General features: G+C 34.1%; 4 protein-coding genes across 4 annotated transcripts; 3 read left to right on the top strand and 1 right to left on the bottom strand.

Moving 5' to 3' along the window:
* The first annotated feature begins 713 nt into the window (after positions 1 to 713).
* On the top strand, positions 714 to 9,823 carry LOC119634008 (Y+L amino acid transporter 2). The gene is made up of 8 exons (XM_038027909.1): positions 714 to 940; positions 1,035 to 1,080; positions 5,258 to 5,453; positions 5,570 to 5,672; positions 5,772 to 6,039; positions 8,778 to 9,102; positions 9,176 to 9,300; positions 9,375 to 9,823. Exons 1-8 carry the CDS (start codon positions 724 to 726, stop codon positions 9,649 to 9,651), a joined length of 1,557 nt encoding a protein of 518 aa, XP_037883837.1. The 5' UTR covers positions 714 to 723; the 3' UTR covers positions 9,652 to 9,823.
* LOC119634009 (peroxisomal multifunctional enzyme type 2-like) lies at positions 1,836 to 3,338 on the bottom strand. Its single transcript, XM_038027910.1, has one exon. The coding sequence runs from the start codon at positions 2,666 to 2,668 to the stop codon at positions 2,270 to 2,272; it is 399 nt and encodes a 132-aa protein (XP_037883838.1). The 5' UTR covers positions 2,669 to 3,338; the 3' UTR covers positions 1,836 to 2,269.
* A 2,345-nt stretch (positions 9,824 to 12,168) lies between the features above and the next one.
* Positions 12,169 to 14,460, top strand: LOC119633410 (PI-PLC X domain-containing protein 1). The gene is made up of 3 exons (XM_038026954.1): positions 12,169 to 13,746; positions 13,808 to 14,081; positions 14,146 to 14,460. Exons 1-3 carry the CDS (start codon positions 12,798 to 12,800, stop codon positions 14,390 to 14,392), a joined length of 1,470 nt encoding a protein of 489 aa, XP_037882882.1. The 5' UTR covers positions 12,169 to 12,797; the 3' UTR covers positions 14,393 to 14,460.
* Positions 14,461 to 14,802: 342 nt separating this feature from the next.
* On the top strand, positions 14,803 to 16,527 carry LOC119632898 (zinc finger protein 226). The gene is made up of 2 exons (XM_038026054.1): positions 14,803 to 15,465; positions 15,532 to 16,527. Exons 1-2 carry the CDS (start codon positions 14,890 to 14,892, stop codon positions 16,525 to 16,527), a joined length of 1,572 nt encoding a protein of 523 aa, XP_037881982.1. The 5' UTR covers positions 14,803 to 14,889.
* The last annotated feature ends 1,934 nt before the right edge of the window (positions 16,528 to 18,461 follow it).

Raw genomic sequence — 18,461 nt, 5'->3', positions numbered from 1 at the left:
CGAACACGTTTCGAGATACTATTTATTGTATTTAAACTTTGAGAGAATATTTGCGATACATGCGTATCGTCGTCTAATGAAACTCTCTGTCAATGTCATGGGAAGGGAGGTAAACATTAGACAAACGTTATTTTAAATCGTCTTTAGGAAATAAACAAACAGCCGGCATTTAAATATATAAATAGAAAAATTGCACATTATGAAAGCAATCAGCTGCGGCTTAAGACAAGAAATAATAATAATACTTTCAAAAAAAAATGAGAGAAAAAGAGAGAGAGAGAGATGAAGAGATTCGAAGAGCGCTAACCGAATGTACGCTACACAAATGTAGAGAAAATCCTCGAAATAATTGAATAAATTACCAAATGGTTATAACAAAATTTTTAATACGGGTTTCGTTTAGTAATAAATTCAACACTCGACGGTACGTATAGATGAGCGTAACGTTTAAGCTGATTTATACAAGAAATTTATTCACGCGCGACTCTTGTACTCTGGTACTACTACTAACAGCAATAAATTCTTATTAAAAATGCATATAATCTAGAAATGAAAAATATACAATTAATGGATAAAATATATATATAGATATTTTAATTTAAAAGCCATATATATATACATACAGGCACACAGGCACAGACACACACATATATATATCTTGAAAGTTTTGTGAAAGATTCTAACATTAGAACATTAGTTTTATCAGTTGCAATTAAATTAATAATGCCCGAACGTTACGGCGATAAGGTGACAACAAGTTTGGCAGAATTGCCAAAAACTAAGGCATCGACAAATGGTGATCATAAGTCATCTTTATTTGAACTAAACGGCGATAATAGCTTAACACGAAACGATGCTGTAAAGGTGGAAGATAAAATTGTACTTAAACGTAAACTGACCTTAATGAATGGAGTCGCGATTATTGTCGGTACTATTATAGGTAATAGTAACAGTACTTCCTCAAATGTGGAAGAAAAGAAAAGAAATCGAAAAAAATTATTATAACATTTATTATTATTATTATTGCCTTATAGGTTCAGGTATATTTATTGCGCCTACTGGAGTTTTTTTTTACACAGGGTAAGTAAATTTTATTACGGATCATTAATTAAAAAAGAAAAAATAAAAATTAATTATATTTGTATTGGTGCGAATGATTTAAAATTTATTTAAAGCGAATATACTTTTCAAGGACATACATAAATATTCTTATTTGGAATTCCGCGATACTACTACACAAACAATGTTTTGCGGAGCTTTCCTAATCTAACACTATGTTCGTTTAGTTTGCTGGCCTAGTTAGCTGACTAGCTTTTCCGAATCAGTTCAGCCGTGACCATGATTGGGTCTGCATCTGCATCGGCATCTAGTGATTTTTGCGACACATGCAACTTAAGGGAATCTGCTGATCATTTAATCTTCAAATATTTTCAACTTTTTTTTATCCTTCCTGGACTTTAAATCTATTTTGCTAGTAGGGGATGAAGAGTTACTCAAAGAGCTGACTTCCTTTATTAAACAAATGCTTGTTTCAATCCACCCTCATCTACATTTTAGACCATCAAATTTCTTCTTTTTTTTTTTTGGTCTTTTATCAAATGGCAACACAGTGTAATGCTTGGTTTTATGCTAAATGTTATACCCCTTTTTTTAGTGTCTTGTAAGGCGTTATCGCTAGTTTAAGTTTAAAACGTTCCTGCCCACCACCGCAAGGAATCGTTGTAACAATCAAACGATCGAGTATGTATAACCATAAAGACGATCAGGACCGGAGCACAACAATTTAACTAAAAAAATGTTGTCGCTTAGTGTAGGTCAAAGTGTAAAGAGATGAATGTCAGTTACGGCATTGTGTTGTTTTCTGCTCCTAACTGCATTAGGCGGGGAAAAAAGGCAACTAAAACTACGGAAATGATTGAGCTGACTACGAGTGAAAGTTCACCAAATCATAGAGCAGTTAGAAAGTGATTCGCGAGATTTAGTGCAAAAAATGTAGGCTTGAATATAATGCAATTTCGCGCACGTCCTTCCATCTCGAGCAAAAGCAATTCAGGAAGTCATCCTTAACTTGCACGGGAAACATATGGCGATTGCGAATTTGTCTCCTTGCGTTTATGACTGGTTTAGATTAAGCCGGTCAGGGGCTTGCAAAATTGAAAATTGATCGGTGGTTATTTCGTCTCGAAAGCATGACTCGCGAAGGCATTCCCATTATCTTTGCATGATTCGTGGCACAAGTAAGCCACTACGGATGCGATCAGTTGAGGCTTTAAATAATCAAAATATCTTGTATTAGACGATTAGCAGCTGGGTGTATAATAACATTGCAGTGTATATTATATTTCTCCTCTTCGATGGCTACCGTATTAACCGAACGTATCAAAACCATTTTTGGAGCCGAGCAGCTGGCTTGACCGAAATTACCATACATGCCCGAATCAGAAGATGTTATAAAAATGCGTCCATAGTTTTGCTTCTTCATATGAAGCCAAGCGGCTAGGGTGTCTTTGAAGGTACCTTTCAAACGGACGTGGTGTACGAAATCCCAGTCTCGTTCTGAGATTTTTGGAATGCTACGATCGCGCGAAATGCCGGCATTGTTAGTAGCTATATCTACACAACCAAAATTCTTAATTGCCGTTTCAACAATCTTAGCCCTATCGACCATCGAATTATGATCGGCTACAGCTATTTCGCCTGTTAATTTGATTTCGTTCACGACAAAATTCGCTGCACGTGTGGAGGCACTTTCATTGCTGTTTGTGCCACCCGAGTCATTGACAAAAACTTTAGCCTCCCGTTCAGCTAAAAGCAAGGCATATTCACATCCAAAGACGGCACCATCACCAGCCACTATAGCTACTCGTCCATTATAGCGTATTTGCTCGCTAGACAATTTGCTAAAAATTAGAAAATAATTTAAATTTAAGTGATTTTATCTAATATACTTTTCGTTTTATCGATTAAACCCGAAGTCCCTTGTGGCTATACGACGACGACGACGACGACGACGACGGCAACAAGTTTGGAGTTATAATCAATATGCAACTGGACAAGTGCACTACAGAAGCAAAGAAAATGAACTCTCAATTATCCGACTCTCAATGCCGACTCTCTCGCGCACGAATACTTTTATGTGGACTTTGACAAAATAATTCTTTTTTGCTCACATTGAAGTTATAAGGTTATCAACTATATAAGGCTATATTTATTAAACACCGAATTTACGTCAAAGAACTAAATTCAAATCTTAAATTTTTAAATAAATACAAGTCAAATAAGAGACGATCTTCACTTAACTGTTCGCTTCTCTCACTGCTTATAGGTTACTGCTGACATTACTACAAAAAAGCGGTACGATTTTGTAAAATTTGATATTAATTCTTTCCATATATTCATACAAGTGCTGGAAATATAATATATATATAATCTTGTATATATAAATGTATAAAAAAAAAAGGAATTCATCTCCCCTTGTACGTCTCCTGAATAGTTTTATACAATTTTTTTGGCTGCTGTACTCATTAGGTTTAGCTTCTATGCGAAAAAAAAAAAAATTCTTTTTGATTCGAAAAGTTCTTTAGAGAATTAATGTAAATATAATTTCGATTCGAAATATAATTGAACTTTGAAACTTTCCAGAGTCTCCGAATTTTTTTTTCTTGTTTTTTTTTTTTTCATTGCTTCATCTCAATAAATCATTAGCCATTCATGTCATGCATAAAAATCTTCGACTATTTGTTACAAATATATCTATTAATTTACACCAATGAAGCCAATAAAACACTTAGGAAGTTATTGAATGGTAATCCAATATATGCACACATATATTACATTATAGTCGCTACTCAAGCACCCAGAGGCGTACAAAATGTAAATGAAGTAATTAAACTAACGAGCATCACATTTATGCTCACCGCATTAAGTCAAATCTCCCTCACGTATTAGCTGCAAAGTCCACGTATCTCTGATGTAGATTCTGTGAAGGGGCGATGAAAACTCATCTCATCTCATGTTCGGCGCGAATGCCGACCGATCTGTAGATATCTGGGATGTGCAAAAAGTTTCTTTACGCCGAATACCGTATGGCACTTCGAATGTAAAAAGGTGGCGGAAAGATTACAGGCGTGGACAAGTGCAATAGGTCTTTTAGGTCGCGGCACGGATAAAATGCACGTACAAGTACATATTGGCCCTTAGAATGCCATGTTTACTGAAGCCAATTATTGAAAGTTAAAACTCACTATATGGTAGTCAAAGGACTTCTAAAGCAAATCATTACAATTATCAAGAGGTATTTTGGTTAGAAATTGCTTCAATTAGATTTTGAGGAACTTGAATCATTTACTTTTTTATTCGGTCATCTAACTTCAATCTTCCTTCTACGCGAATTTGTTAAATGTGATAGTGTCGTATAACGATTGTGCTAGTAATTGGGTCACAAAACTGAAAAGACCTTAGTCCATCCATTCATTAGTCAAGTTTATGTTCCGTTTATGTTATAAAAAATTAGAGAGAGAGATGAGATTTTATTCACTTGTACACAAATCTAATCAGAGAAGTGTGAATAGGTATAGATTAACAACTTGTGACACTTCTTCGAGTTCTTCTCCCTTCTCAAACCCTTAACTATTCAATTTATTTTTATCATAGCCGATATCGTACTCCCACCAACATAATGACCAACAAGGATTTGTCATTCTTCTTGCTTTCGTGCATGCTTCACAATGTCAGTAAAGGGATAACAGACCGCAGTTACCCCTTGTACGTCTCTCCTTACTTCTTTCTAATCATTATCCTGTTCAACGTGTAGGCGTCATCCCTTCAGTGATTGATGGTAAAATAGAAAAAAAAACCTCATCTTGTCAGTCAGTCAATCGGTCCTCCTCTTTACAATATGTTGATGGGCAATTTTTCTGAACCCCATTCGATAATACGTCTCTGCAAGCACTGTGTAATTAATCTTAAAATTTCATCAGCTCTTTGGTCAAACTACACACACACAATGCATGCGAAAAAAATCAAATTAAAGATTTTTCATAAAAAAACCTTTTTTTTTTTTTATCATAAACAATTTAAGCATTTCGGACAGACATATGCAATTAACGCGTTGACTAACTGTAAATTTTGTTTATTAATGACTGTGCAATCAAGTCTGCATAAGCCTGCAGTTAGTCTATTAAAGAAAAACAAGAAAAATGTTGTGAAAATTTTTGACAATTTCATAATAAATAAATGATTTAATAAATTCTTATAGATCCGTTGGTAGTTCATTGTTAATATGGGCTGCTTGTGGTTTACTTTCAACTGTTGGTGCTTTGTGTTATGCGGAATTGGGTACCAGTATAACACGTTCTGGTGGTGATTACGCTTATTTATTGATAGCATTTGGACCTTTAGTCGGATTTTTACGCTTATGGATTGCTTTGCTAATAATAAGACCAACAACTCAGGTGACAAGAATCAATTAAAAGCGAGTTTAAGAGAAACGATAAAATGTACATAAAACATTCATACATACACATTTTTTTTTTTTCTTTCTTTTTTTTTTTTGCTTTCAAACTTTCAGACTATTGTGGCTTTGACTTTTGCTCAGTATGCGGCAAAACCATTTTTTGAAGAGTGTGAGCCGCCAGAAAATGCTGTTAAACTATTAGCGGCTGGTTGTTTATGTAAGAGCATTTTACTTTTTCTTAAATTTTAATGCGGTTTTTGGGTTTGTTTTTTTTTTTTTTTTTTTTTAACAATAAGTTGGGTCTTGTTTCGTATAGGTTTCCTAACAGCTGTTAATTGTTTATCGGTGAAATGGTCGATGAAAGTTCAAGATGTATTTACAGCCGGTAAAATATTGGCTTTAATTTTAATCATTATGGCGGGCATTTATCAAATGATTATTGGCGAAGCAAATAGTTTCGATAATCTCTGGGAGGGAAATTATAGTCTGACTAATATTGGATTTGCATTCTACTCGGGTCTATTCGCTTTTGGTGGATGGAATTATTTAAACTTCGTTACGGAAGAGTTACAAGATCCTTATAGGTAAGTTTAATATCATATAAATTAAAGCAATTTCTTTAAAAGCGCATATTTTATATATTATACATATATATATATGTATATATATACATTTATAATTTTGTTTTGTAATATATTCGAACTTGTTACAAGTTATCTATCTATCTTGTCTGTTAAACACTTTTCAATGTATTTAAGTGGTTTCATTGTTAGAAGGACGAAGTCGACTTGTTAGATCTCAAGGATTTTCTGCAACAAGCAGCCATTATAATGCTCTAGCGTGTGTGTGTGTGTGTGACTGTGTAAAGAACATTTCGTGCACAAACACTTGTTGATTGTGAGTAGAAGAAAGATAAAATTGAAAGAGAATTTTTTTTTTTTTTTTTTTTTGCTACGTCATGGTATAAAAATTAAGGTCAATCACAGTGAAACGTATGCTTATACAACGCTTCATTTAATTGATGTAATTGATATCAAAAACTTTAAAGGAGACTTAGTTTGTTACTTCATCCTTATCTTAACAAGAAAATGCATTAATGTAATTGAAATTGAGATTTTAATAAAGTGAGTGAAATTTTTCTTAGTTATTAGTCTATCCAACTCCTTCCTTACCTAGATCGACTACGAATTGCAGAAAATTCCCGAGTTAGCTGTAGGAACTCTTATGGTATTAATTTCAATTCACTTTACTACATCGCTTGGATATAATATACTAAACTATGGATTTTTATTTTTAAACTTTACTTTTTTGTAATAAGGGATCAGCAGGCATTAGAATGATTCTTGAACATTTCAAATTACGTTTCTTTAATTGATCTGATTGACACGAGCATGGAGGGTCACTAACTACGCGATCGTAGTTATTAGAGTCAATATTTTTTAAATCAGCAGGAGATACAGAAAATCAGCTCATGCGATTCAAATTTTTGGTATGACTTTAGTACTTTTACTGAACGGCTCTCGTAGAGGGATTTTTTCATATGACAACTGTTTGGAAGTAAGGAGTTATACAGTGAGTAATTGCAAAAATGGTCCAAGCAAACCATCATTCATTGCTCAAAACAGGTCAATATTTAAATATCTGAAGAATTTCCCACCAGTAGGTTGAACATAAAAGCTTCTGGGCAGACATCAGACAGAAATACATACTTGAATCGATTCAGAAAATTATTTTGAACCAATCAACGCGTCTATCTTAACCCCTTCTGGATGTTATTTATCCTGCACCACAGATAGTGCAGACTAAGAAAACTTTTGTAGGAGTGGCAAAAAAAATATGGGTCGACGTCGGCGTGAAGTTTCTTTTACATGAAACATCGCTATATTTTATTCACTTTCGTAAGAAATCTGACCATGCATGAAGAGAAATCTTCAGTTAACTTCCTTATCGGATAAGTAATCCAGCTTCCCACAGATACACACATGTTTAAAGTACATATGCTCACAACTTTATGGTTTTACTTTCTTTCTTCTTTCTTTGCTTTTTTGTTTATTATACAAATACATCTCGAATACAGAGAACAATCAAAGAAGACATACGACGTTTTGAAAGAAAACCACACATCCTATCGCGAACACATGGGACCGAAATCCATTAACAAGTTAAAGAAAGCTCATACACACGCACATCTATTACACTCACGATATCAACGCGGAAATGAAGGAAGTAAAACCTCACAAGTCTAGCAGAAAATTCTATAAAATCACTTTAGTCAAAGTTAAGATTCTTAGAACGATTTTCAACGTAGGCCAAGTCCATGATTCCTGAAAAAGAAATTCCCCCATCTTCCGCGCTACCGTACCACTATGCGAATTTGTGTTGTGTTTCTGTCCGAAAAATTATTCTTATTAGTCTACACAGCGCATAATGAGCTAACGGTAAAAGAAAGAACAAAAATTATCGTAGTAAGCAAGCACTGGAAAACGTCTGACCTTACATCCCGTCTACAAGACTTTCGTTTCCCTGTTGCTCATCAACCGTTTGACAAATATCATAAATTCCTTGCCTTGACTACGAAAATTCCAACAGTTCATGGAATGTTTACTAATATTAAATATTAGCTGCTACGATTAACAAAACCTTTTCGAGGTACTAAGGCCAGCCTTTAGGCAAAAGGTTGTGCTTATTGTTTTACATTGTCTGACAAAACTTGACATTTCTGCATCGAACTGTAGATCTTCCTGATTCTTATAACTTGGTTTCTACACAGCGGGCAGTTTAGACAAACACCGCATTCGATTCGTATGTATGTAATTACTCTTGACGCATATAAAAATTTTCAAGATCTAAGCATACACCTTTTAATGTCCACCGCTAAAGAATGGAACTACATTGGACTTATCCATCCGTTTAGAACGAGACGTCATAGGCTAGACTACTCCGCTGTCGCCCAGCAGGAATAATTTGAAAATGAAATGCTTAGAGGAGAACGCAGGATCGCAGACTTACAAGCTGTAAAGGCTTGGTGAAAGGTCAGCTCAAAAAATGCTCCGATCGCTCGACAAGCGCACATCTAAAGAAATCTTTTACTTGGGTGGTTAAAAATTTGCCCTAAGTTGATTATGAGTTTCTATTCTATTGATTTTGAATCAAATCACATAAGGTTCGAACGAAACATCTATAATTCCATAATTTCCTGAATAAATTATATTACGCCAATAATATCGTGTATAAGTACACATGAGTAAATCGTGAATTTTGATCCATGCCCATAGGTGCGAATATCTCTCATTATTTTTATTTAATAATTTCTTATACGTAGAAATCTGCCACGAGCCATTTGGATAGCAATGCCTGTAGTTACTGGTATTTACGTGTTAGTTAACTTAGCCTACTTTGCTGTTGTCACAAAAACGGAAATGTTAAGCTCATTAGCGGTGGCCGTAACGTTCGGTAATCGAATGTTCGGTTCGTTCGCTTTCATGGTACCGATATTTGTTGCTTTGAGTACATTTGGCGGTGTAAACGGTGTTCTCTTCACATCGGCGCGATTATTTGCTACCGGCGCTCAAGAGGGTCATCTGCCGAAATTCTTTCAACTTTTTCATATCGAACAGCAGACACCGATACCTGCACTTATATTTTCGGTAAAAAAAATTCTAAAACTATTCGTTACGTCAATGTATAAAATAAATTCCAATTGGTGTCGTTTATTTTCAGTGTATCATGTCTTTGGTGATGCTATTAACGGCTGACGTCTACAAACTGATCAACTATTTCAGTTGCGTTTTATGGCTTTCTGTGGTGGCCAGCGTAGCTGGCATGCTGCGGCTAAGAAAAACAAAGTAAATTGATTTTCCTATGTAATTACATAACGATTTATTCAACTATAAAATTTCTTTGTAAATTCATTTTCTAGACCTAACATACCACGTCCGATACGTGTGCATACCGCTTTACCGGTTATTTTTATTATATGTTGTATAATCTTGGTATTAATGCCTAGTTTATCGGAACCACTTAACCTCTTGATTGGCTTAACAATAACCTTGGCTGGTATACCTTTCTATTACGTATGCATAGCATGGCGCAATAAACCGCGATGTTATGGACACCTCTCGGACAAGATGGTAAATTTATGTCGCGCTCTCTTCAATACAACAATAATAGAAAGTATTGAAAGGTCAACAGATTAAATATAAAAATTTTACGATTTAGAATAACTTTTGATCATTTTCGCTGCATATTTACACAGTGAGATCACTCTAGATTAAGGTAAACACAGTTCGCATTTATGTATTACACTGTATATAAAAAGATAACGCATTTAATAAAATAACAAATGTTTAGGGAAATTACATAAAGAAGGCAAAACAATACAAATAATAATAAATAAAAGTAAAACTTGAATACACTCGCAAAGGACCAAACGTGTAAAAATTTTTATGAATCGATTATCTTAACAACTTATGTATACTTTCATGCATTTTAAATTTTGGAAAGTAATTTTTAAAGAGCTTACTTAATTAGTCACTGAATTACGCTATATCAAGATAATTGCATTTTGTGCAAAAAGTATCCGTAATTGTTTAATAAAAGTATACAAGATATTCACAAAAAAATTCTCTTTTATTATCTTTAAAATAGATAGATGCCTTCGATTGATAGTCATACTGCTATAAAAGTGGAAAGAGAAAGAAAGAAAGAAAGAAATGATAGATAGATGGTGGCCGCAACCTAGTGGATGTATACCCAAGTAATATTTTCTATTATTTTGAACGCAGAATATTCCGTAAAGTCAATGCTACTTTTATGGATCATATAAGGAAGATTTTTGTATAGGTTGATCTCTGACTTATTTTTTAAGTTTTTTTTTTTTTTTAACATGACTACAGATATGTCCCCTATTCGTATAAGATGATAGGAAGAAACATGAAAAGAGAAAGAAATAGGGAGATGGTGGTGGCCACAGCCTATTGTCCAATCGATAAGCATTATGTCTTCACCCGACTGAGCATTCGCTATAGCTACGATCAAAGCAAACCTACCATACCGAAATTTGAATTCGCAAACACTGACTTGGCAGTCGCAATTCTTCTCTACTCGGTTACTCATGCGGATAAACCGTTCTTTGATCCATTCTCCGGTCTATTTGTTGTACCCCTTGAGTTTATTTGATTAGAAATGTATTCACTTCACAATGTAATTTGTATTTTCGGAAACAGAAAAACTTTATTTTAAGCCGGACTAGGTAAGTAAGATATGTGTTCGATAGCACTGACAAAAGCCTTTTGGAAATAAAGGTCAAAATTTTGACTTTTTCGAAAGCAAACGCTCTTCGAATGCTTTTGCGCTTAAAATGTCAGATAAAAACTGATGAAAGAACTTCAAGATATGTTCGTCTTTAAGTTAAGAGAAAAAGAACAATTCGTTATCACCTTGAGCTTCTTTAAATCTCCTGTGTATCAGTTATATTTGCTGTAGGGCGATATTCATTTTACTAACGAATACGAAGAACAATGATGATTTGATTCAATCGATTTTCCTATTGCACTGAATCGTATTTAACTCAAAAGTTTGGTTAACAAAAGCTTTAACCAGCTTACAAAGAGATTACTCTCAAATTACATGCACCAGTAGTGCTGGCAACATAAAGAACATAATATAGTTTAGGCGCTTCTTTAAAATCACTTATTTCATATATCACAGTCACTGCATGTATAAATAATTTAATAAACTTAATGCCAGCCAGCGATTTGGTCTTCAATTGCAAGTAAAGTGAGCCATTTTCGAAGAAGCTTAACTTTTGGCGACAAAAAAAAAAGTGTTGCTTATGACGATGTCAAACAAAAAAAGGCGAAAAGGTTGAATCGGTAAATTCTCTGCTTAGATGCTGGCAAAGACTAAATTCGAGCATTAGCACAAGGTAGAATTCCAAACCGTAATCCCCCCTCCCCAAGAGAACAATTCTAAAGGAGTAGGTTATGATTGGGGCAAGTAGTCGATTAGAAGGCGTTGCACTTCATCGAGATAAAAACTACAGTGATTTAGGTTTGCAGCTTCAGGGTGTCTTTGATATCGGATAGGATAATGCGTTGTGCCAAACTCCTAGAGAAAAGAGTAAACAATATTTTAATGGATTGAAATATATATATATATATATATATTTGCAGAATATATTTTTTGTATCCAATTTACTCTCGAGGTTCTAATATCTTCTTTGGAGTGTTCAATCTTCTTTCAAGTTTTAAGTTTTCGTATTTTGGAACCGCCGTATAATAAAGTCAATCTGTAAACTCAATTTAGATTCTTTAACCGCAAACCTAAGGTATCTGCTTTAATTGTTTCCAAAAAACAAGCAAAAAGATCTCTAGCCACATCTTAACCATTCAAAAATCTCATTTTTTTTACAAAATTTTTATATAAATTTTTCTTCAAAAAAAAAAGCTTTCCCACGTTTTTGTAAACATTAAAGCTTTGCCACAACTATTCCGTTCGTTACGATGCGAAAGAGAACACTGTGCATGCGGTGCTTGCAAACATATATGTGATTTTACACAATGAAATTACAATCAGCGGATCCGATTCAGGGCAGATAAAGAACATTTTTCAATTCATGTATTCATCAATATACATACATGCACACATATGTATATGATCGTTGTAAAAAAAAAAAACAATTATATTATCAATCATAAAATCTTTTCAGTTGCAGTGTGAATTTTAAACATTAACGTTGTTGCGAATAGCGGAGATAAGCAGAGAATGATAATTACAAAGTAAAAAAAAAAGAAATCAATAAATAAATTTAAAGCAACTGAAAAACTTGCTTTTATTCTGTTACCAAATATGTAAACATTTTAAAGTCCTTTGTGCGAATTGGACGCTGTTTCCGGCCCACAAACTTGTTGATTAACAACCAATTTATTATGGTCCAAGGGTGCTCAATATTTCAGAAAGTTAAATAATGTTTAAGAAAAAACAAAAAAATATATTTTTTTATATAATTTAAAAATGAATTTAAAAACTATTAAACAATTAATTTCTTTAACTATTCAAAATTAATAAAAGTGAAGCGAACTTATTAACCGCGTTAACTAGCAATTGAAAGTATTTCCAGAATCTCGATATCAGTTTAAGCGACATCGCTCACTCACATGCGTAGTCGAAAGTATTCGTTTAAGCATAGATTTTAGGTAAATATTCCTAAAGCGTATATTACTTAAATGTTTCAAAACAAAAATAAATAACATTAAGGAAAAAGTAAAGCATAAATGTAAAAAAAAAAAACAACACTAAATTAAATTTTTCGGAAAAATCCAATAAAAACAAAATTACAAAAATGTTAATACTTTTTCGGCAAATTCCTGCAGTTACATATATATTCTTTCTATTTTTGTTACCGACTTCAATTGAAACTTGGAGCAATTTGACATCCTCCTCATCGTCATTAGAAGATGCCTTAAATTTGAATCTATGGCTAACAGTAAGTGCAGAAAAACGCTTTCTAGAGGTCTCTTGGGAAAACGCTCCCGCCCGGGAAGATGAATGGATCATGTTAACAGCCAACGAGCCGATTAGCTTCGAAAGCATAGATATACAAATTTTCCCAAAGCGAAATGAGAAAAATATAAAAGAAAATACATTTGAGGATGCCATAGAAGGTAGCGGTTATGAAATTGAAAACAGTTCCGAGACAACGAGAAAAGGATTATCTTTGATTGAGAGGGATACGTATTGGATTTCAAATAAAGGTCTCAATCCCATTCTGTTCGCTTTAAAGCCGGCAGCAGCGAAACAATGGTTTACTACGGGCGTGTACTTTGATCGTGGGCTACTTCGAAACGTTACAATTCGTACTTCATGTTATGGCTATTGGGCCAGTTATATTACAGCAGATGGTCAAATTTTAAAAACTGCCTGTTTACGTGCCTATCCCACATGGATGAACGATTTGCGTTCATATATAGGCGGATTACGTATACGAGATCTTTTCGTACCGGGCACACATGATTCGGGATCGTATCGCATCAATTTCGATCCGTTAATTAAGGAAACAGTTGTCACCAAATATGCTTTGGCTCAGGATGAAGATGTGCATAGTCAATTAATGCATGGCATACGATATTTGGACATACGGATAGGTTATTATCGCAATTTAATTCATACGTTCTACATTAATCACGGTATAACCCGACAAATGCCGTTAATCGATGTCATTAATCAAGTTAAGGATTTTGTGCAGGAAACAAATGAAATCGTTATATTTGGTATCAAGGAATTTCCAATTGGTAAGATCAGGCGAGAGAAAGCGGCTGAAAGCTTACATTAAAAATTTTGCATTTTTTCAAGGTTTTGGACGCAATCTAACAGTCCATCATATATTGGTAGAATACCTCAAAGAACATTTTGGTGATTTTGTAGTTCATCCTTCGGCTACCTGGCGTGCCTCACTCAATGATATTTGGCATAGAAAACAAAATGTTATATTAGCCTACGATAAAGCCTCAATAGTAATGCAATATCCCCATTTGTTATTCGGATCGGTGGAACAGCGTTGGGGTAACGTGCAAACTTGGCAGGAATTGGAGAACTTTTTAAAATTTATCAATTCATTTGATGTTGCGTAAGTTTTTAAAATAAACCCCTTTAGATATTTGTATAATAAAAAAATCTGGTTGCTATTGCAGACGCCTTTCCAGTCGCCCCGTAGCCGATATGGCTGAATTAACACCTCAAGCTTGGGGAGTGATTGTCAACAAGTACGGTGGTCTACGTAAAATGGCTGATAGAGTTAACTGGCGAATTAGTCGGCTTTATCGCGATTATTTGGGAGCTAATGCAAATATAGTAGCTGTCGATTTTTATCGCGGTACAACTTTAGTAGATTTAGCCTTAGAATGGAATAAAAAGAGGACTAACAAAAAACTAAATTGAAATTACATTTTTGCAATAATTATTTCAATTGTAAAGAGAGTAAACAAAACTGTACCGTACAAAACAAACAATAAAGGAAATTGCCTTAATTTTTAGATTTAGTTTTTATTTATTTATCTATTTCTATTAATTGTAAATTACAAAATGAGAATGAAAAAATTTACTTGAACACTTTACAATAGTCGCATAAGACGAGGACTTGATTTAAGTGTTGGTTCCTAATTTGATTCACACTACTGGTCGAGAATTGGAAAAATTTTTCTTAGTTTACAACAAGAAGTGAATGAGAAATTCTAAACAGCCGTTAAAACATAATAATTGAAAAAAACACAGTAGCACTCTTTACTGCGACTATTGTGAATGATCTAAAAAGAGCTGAGAACAGCTGATTACTATTTACTTTTAATAAGAAAGAAAATTAAGTCAAGTTTCGACTATTAAACAAATCAAAGTGCTGGAAGGTCAACTAACTATTATAAAAAGCAAAATTGAATATCATGTTAAAAACCCAAGGCAACGTCGTAGCACCCACTTTGCATCAGCCTCTTCACTCCAAAGTAACAAATTATTTGAATGACCAGCGACGACAGGGACAATTCTGCGATTTAATTCTTGAACTAGAAAGCGGTGATTCGATTTTTGGTCATTTTTGCGTAGTAGCTGCTCAAAGTCGCTTTATAGGAGGCTCGCATTTCTTACAGAAATCCCTACAGTTCTCCATACACAATCCTTTGAAAGTGACAATTAAAAATTTTAATTGTTCAGAATGTTTACAAACTATAGGTGACTTTTTCTATGAAGATGTTGTATCTATTGTAAAAGAGCATGAACCTCATTTTAAACAGCTGGCTAAGATTTTAATAGTCAGTGAAATATTGAAATTATTTCAAATACCAGAGCAAATGCAACAAATTGTTGAAATTTCAATGGAGGATTTTTGCAAAACATCAGAAACTGATATATTATCTGTGAAACCATCCGAGGAGTCAACGAATTTAATTACAAGCAACGACAAAAAGCAAGTGCAGAATAAGCCTGATAATATATTCGAGGAGAAGAAAACTTATTTTAAAGTTAGTATATTTTTTCCATATAATTTAATAGGAATTCACTTATTCTTATTCTTCTATCCATTCTAGCTAAAAAATTCTCGTGCTTCTGCCGCCAACAGTAAAATCAATTTTTGCATTGCCTGCGATTTCAAATGCTATCGTGTTCATGAGATGATTTCCCATATGCGTAGCTGTGAAGCATCGCATTTAACTTGTTCTTTATGTGAAGTAGGTTTTCTGGGTTGGCGTGAATATGATGCGCATCTTCGGCGTCACGGAAGCGATGTGAAAAAACCTTTCTTTTGCTTGGAATGTGAAATGCGTTTTATGACACGTGCTGCCCTTACATTGCACCAACCCAAACACTCGAAAGAAACACCTTATCAATGTCCGCACTGTGACAAGGGTTTTAAATGGAAACAGGGTCTTAATACACATTTACTTGTGCATAATAATGAAAAGCTTATGCTTTGCGATGTTTGCGGTTACAGTACCATACATATGAAAGCATTGAAATCCCATAAATTACGTCATACCGGCGAATTCTTCAAATGTACTTACCCGGATTGTCATCACCAAACTAATCGCAAAGAAAATCTTAAATTGCATATCGAAACACATAAGCAAGAACGTCCATTTGTTTGCGAGATATGTGGCTGTAAATTTAGCTTAAGTAAAAATTTAAAACGCCACGCCATCAAACATAATGCAGATGAAATGAAAAAGTATAAATGTCAGTTGTGCTCCTTCAGCAGTCATCGATCCGATAAATTGAAGGAACATGTGCAAAGAGTGCATACGGAAAAAGCCATACAATTAGAGTTACCGGAAATAGTGGAAAATGCCTTTGAAAGTAAAACAGATTTAGACGAATTTAGTTTACCAAATTTAGATAATCAAGAAACAAAAGCGGATAAACGAACAACTCTTAAAAAAGTCGAAGATAAATATAAGAAAAGGACAAGAAAGAAAATGAATTCGAAAGCAAAAATGGAACGTAAATTAAAAACTATTGCACCTAAAGTTGAAACAGTTCTAAGCAATGCCAATAAACTTGAAAATTTAGAAAATAAAAAAACGTAAATAAGATAGACGTATAAAGATTTCTTTACCTTTTAAAGTATTCCGTGAAAGATTCACCTCGCCGAACCTAAATTTTAATCGTATTTTTTTGTTTGTTTGATAGCCCAAGTCAGGAAAAATATCGGGTTAATTAGAAATGTTGCTGCAAGAAGATAATTACCTAACAGGGCCTTCCAGAAGAGGCGATTGCAAGCAATCGTTATATCGAGTGTCTACTTGCTATTCAATCAACAATTACGTGCCGGAGAATGTAAGTTGCTTTAAAGATTTGGTTGCGATATTTCACTCCAGACTCAAGCTTAGCCATCATATTGAGTTTTCCGTTAAGAAAGCTAAGTCGGTTTTGGGTTTTATTAAGGGATGGGCTAAAGAGTTGAATGACCCGTATGCTTGCAAATGTGTTTTTTCTTCTCTTGGATTTACGTGATCTGCAATGGGATGCCGCTAGCATTCTTTCGACCTATGAAAACAGACTTAACCTGATGATAATGATATTGGGATGATTTTTATTGTTTCATTTATTCGGGGCTGGATTTTCTCTTTTTGTCTATTAAGCATTGCCGACATCAATATTCCGTGTCAGACTTTACGATACGATACTTTCCTTTGAGACTCGCTCATTTTACTGCCGCTTTGAAAATTTTGCTGATTCTATTATTAAATATAACCAATATATACAATGAATTTTTTAATTACGCTATGTAATGAGCGCTATACAGTTAGATAGTTCTTATATTGGTATATTATTATTTATAGTAATATCAGCTTAAGTTGAAGTTTTGGCTTGTTTGCACTTCTTGTAGTTTTTTGTTGGAATTTGTTTTCGTAATCAATTTGAAATAAATAAAAAACAAAAAAAAATAGCCTTCGCTTCCACTTCCTGTCAAACAGGGTGCACTAGCTGGAGGAAATACTTCACTATGGCTTAGGCCAAAACACCATGGAGCTTAACAGTGGTGGATGGCTGCTGACCCGCAGAAGAATCTATTCATTTGAATTTGTTTCACTTTGTGCACACTGCTGGCGACAGTTTCCAAAGCATTAATGCAGCAAACGCGATTGATTGAAGTGGATTGAGGAACAATCATATCAGGCGACAGCTAGCAGCCAATGTTTGGCAAGAGGGACTTAACTAATTAAATTTCGTCTTCAATTTCGCTTTGAACAATCTATATAAAGAGTATCTCTTCATCCATTAGAGGTCGTGATCAACCAGTGGCTTTATCGAAGAAATGTTTATCACATGAAAAATATCTGACGCTTATAGTCTGCTAGAGATCGATTAATCCTATTTGTCAGTTATAATATTTATGGGTCAATTTTAATATATTCATTATATGTCATTGAATTTATTTGAAGAAGCAAGAAATATTATCAATTCTCGCGATTGTGGCACTTTTGTCGCATTTTATAAATCATGAAAACAGTTATCGTTGTACTTTAACTGTCCCTTTTATCTTACGATTCCAAATTGCAAGAAAGAGAGGCGAACGTTACCGTTCATCTTTCCAATTATCGGCAGGCTTTATCCACTGCAACTGCAAAGAAAACCTTCTGCCTTGTCATTGTTATTATACAATGACTTTTGGATACTAAATATGCCGCAGAATTAGAAAATAAGTAAGCAAAGAAAAACGAGGGGAATTTTAATGAAAATAGATGAAAGACAATAAGATCTTTGGTGCACGAAAATTTAATTTGCCAAGCTTGAAGAACGTCAGTGAACGTCTTGGGAACAAGGTATAATCTTTAGTATTGACCTATATTAGATAAAACCAAAGTTAATGACATCCTTGCCCGACTATATAATGCCGATTGATTGATGATGATTAGTAATTGTTCTCCTACAGTTCGCATTAGAGGAAGAATAACTTTCGTTGCTATTTTCCTCATCTTGTCATAAAATTTGAATCACCATATAAAAACTGATTGTT

Source organism: Glossina fuscipes, unplaced genomic scaffold (assembly GCF_014805625.2).
Source record: "Glossina fuscipes isolate IAEA_lab_2018 unplaced genomic scaffold, Yale_Gfus_2 2, whole genome shotgun sequence".
In the NCBI taxonomy this organism is placed as follows: domain Eukaryota; kingdom Metazoa; phylum Arthropoda; class Insecta; order Diptera; family Glossinidae; genus Glossina; species Glossina fuscipes.
This window is presented reverse-complemented; position numbering and strand designations above follow the sequence as displayed.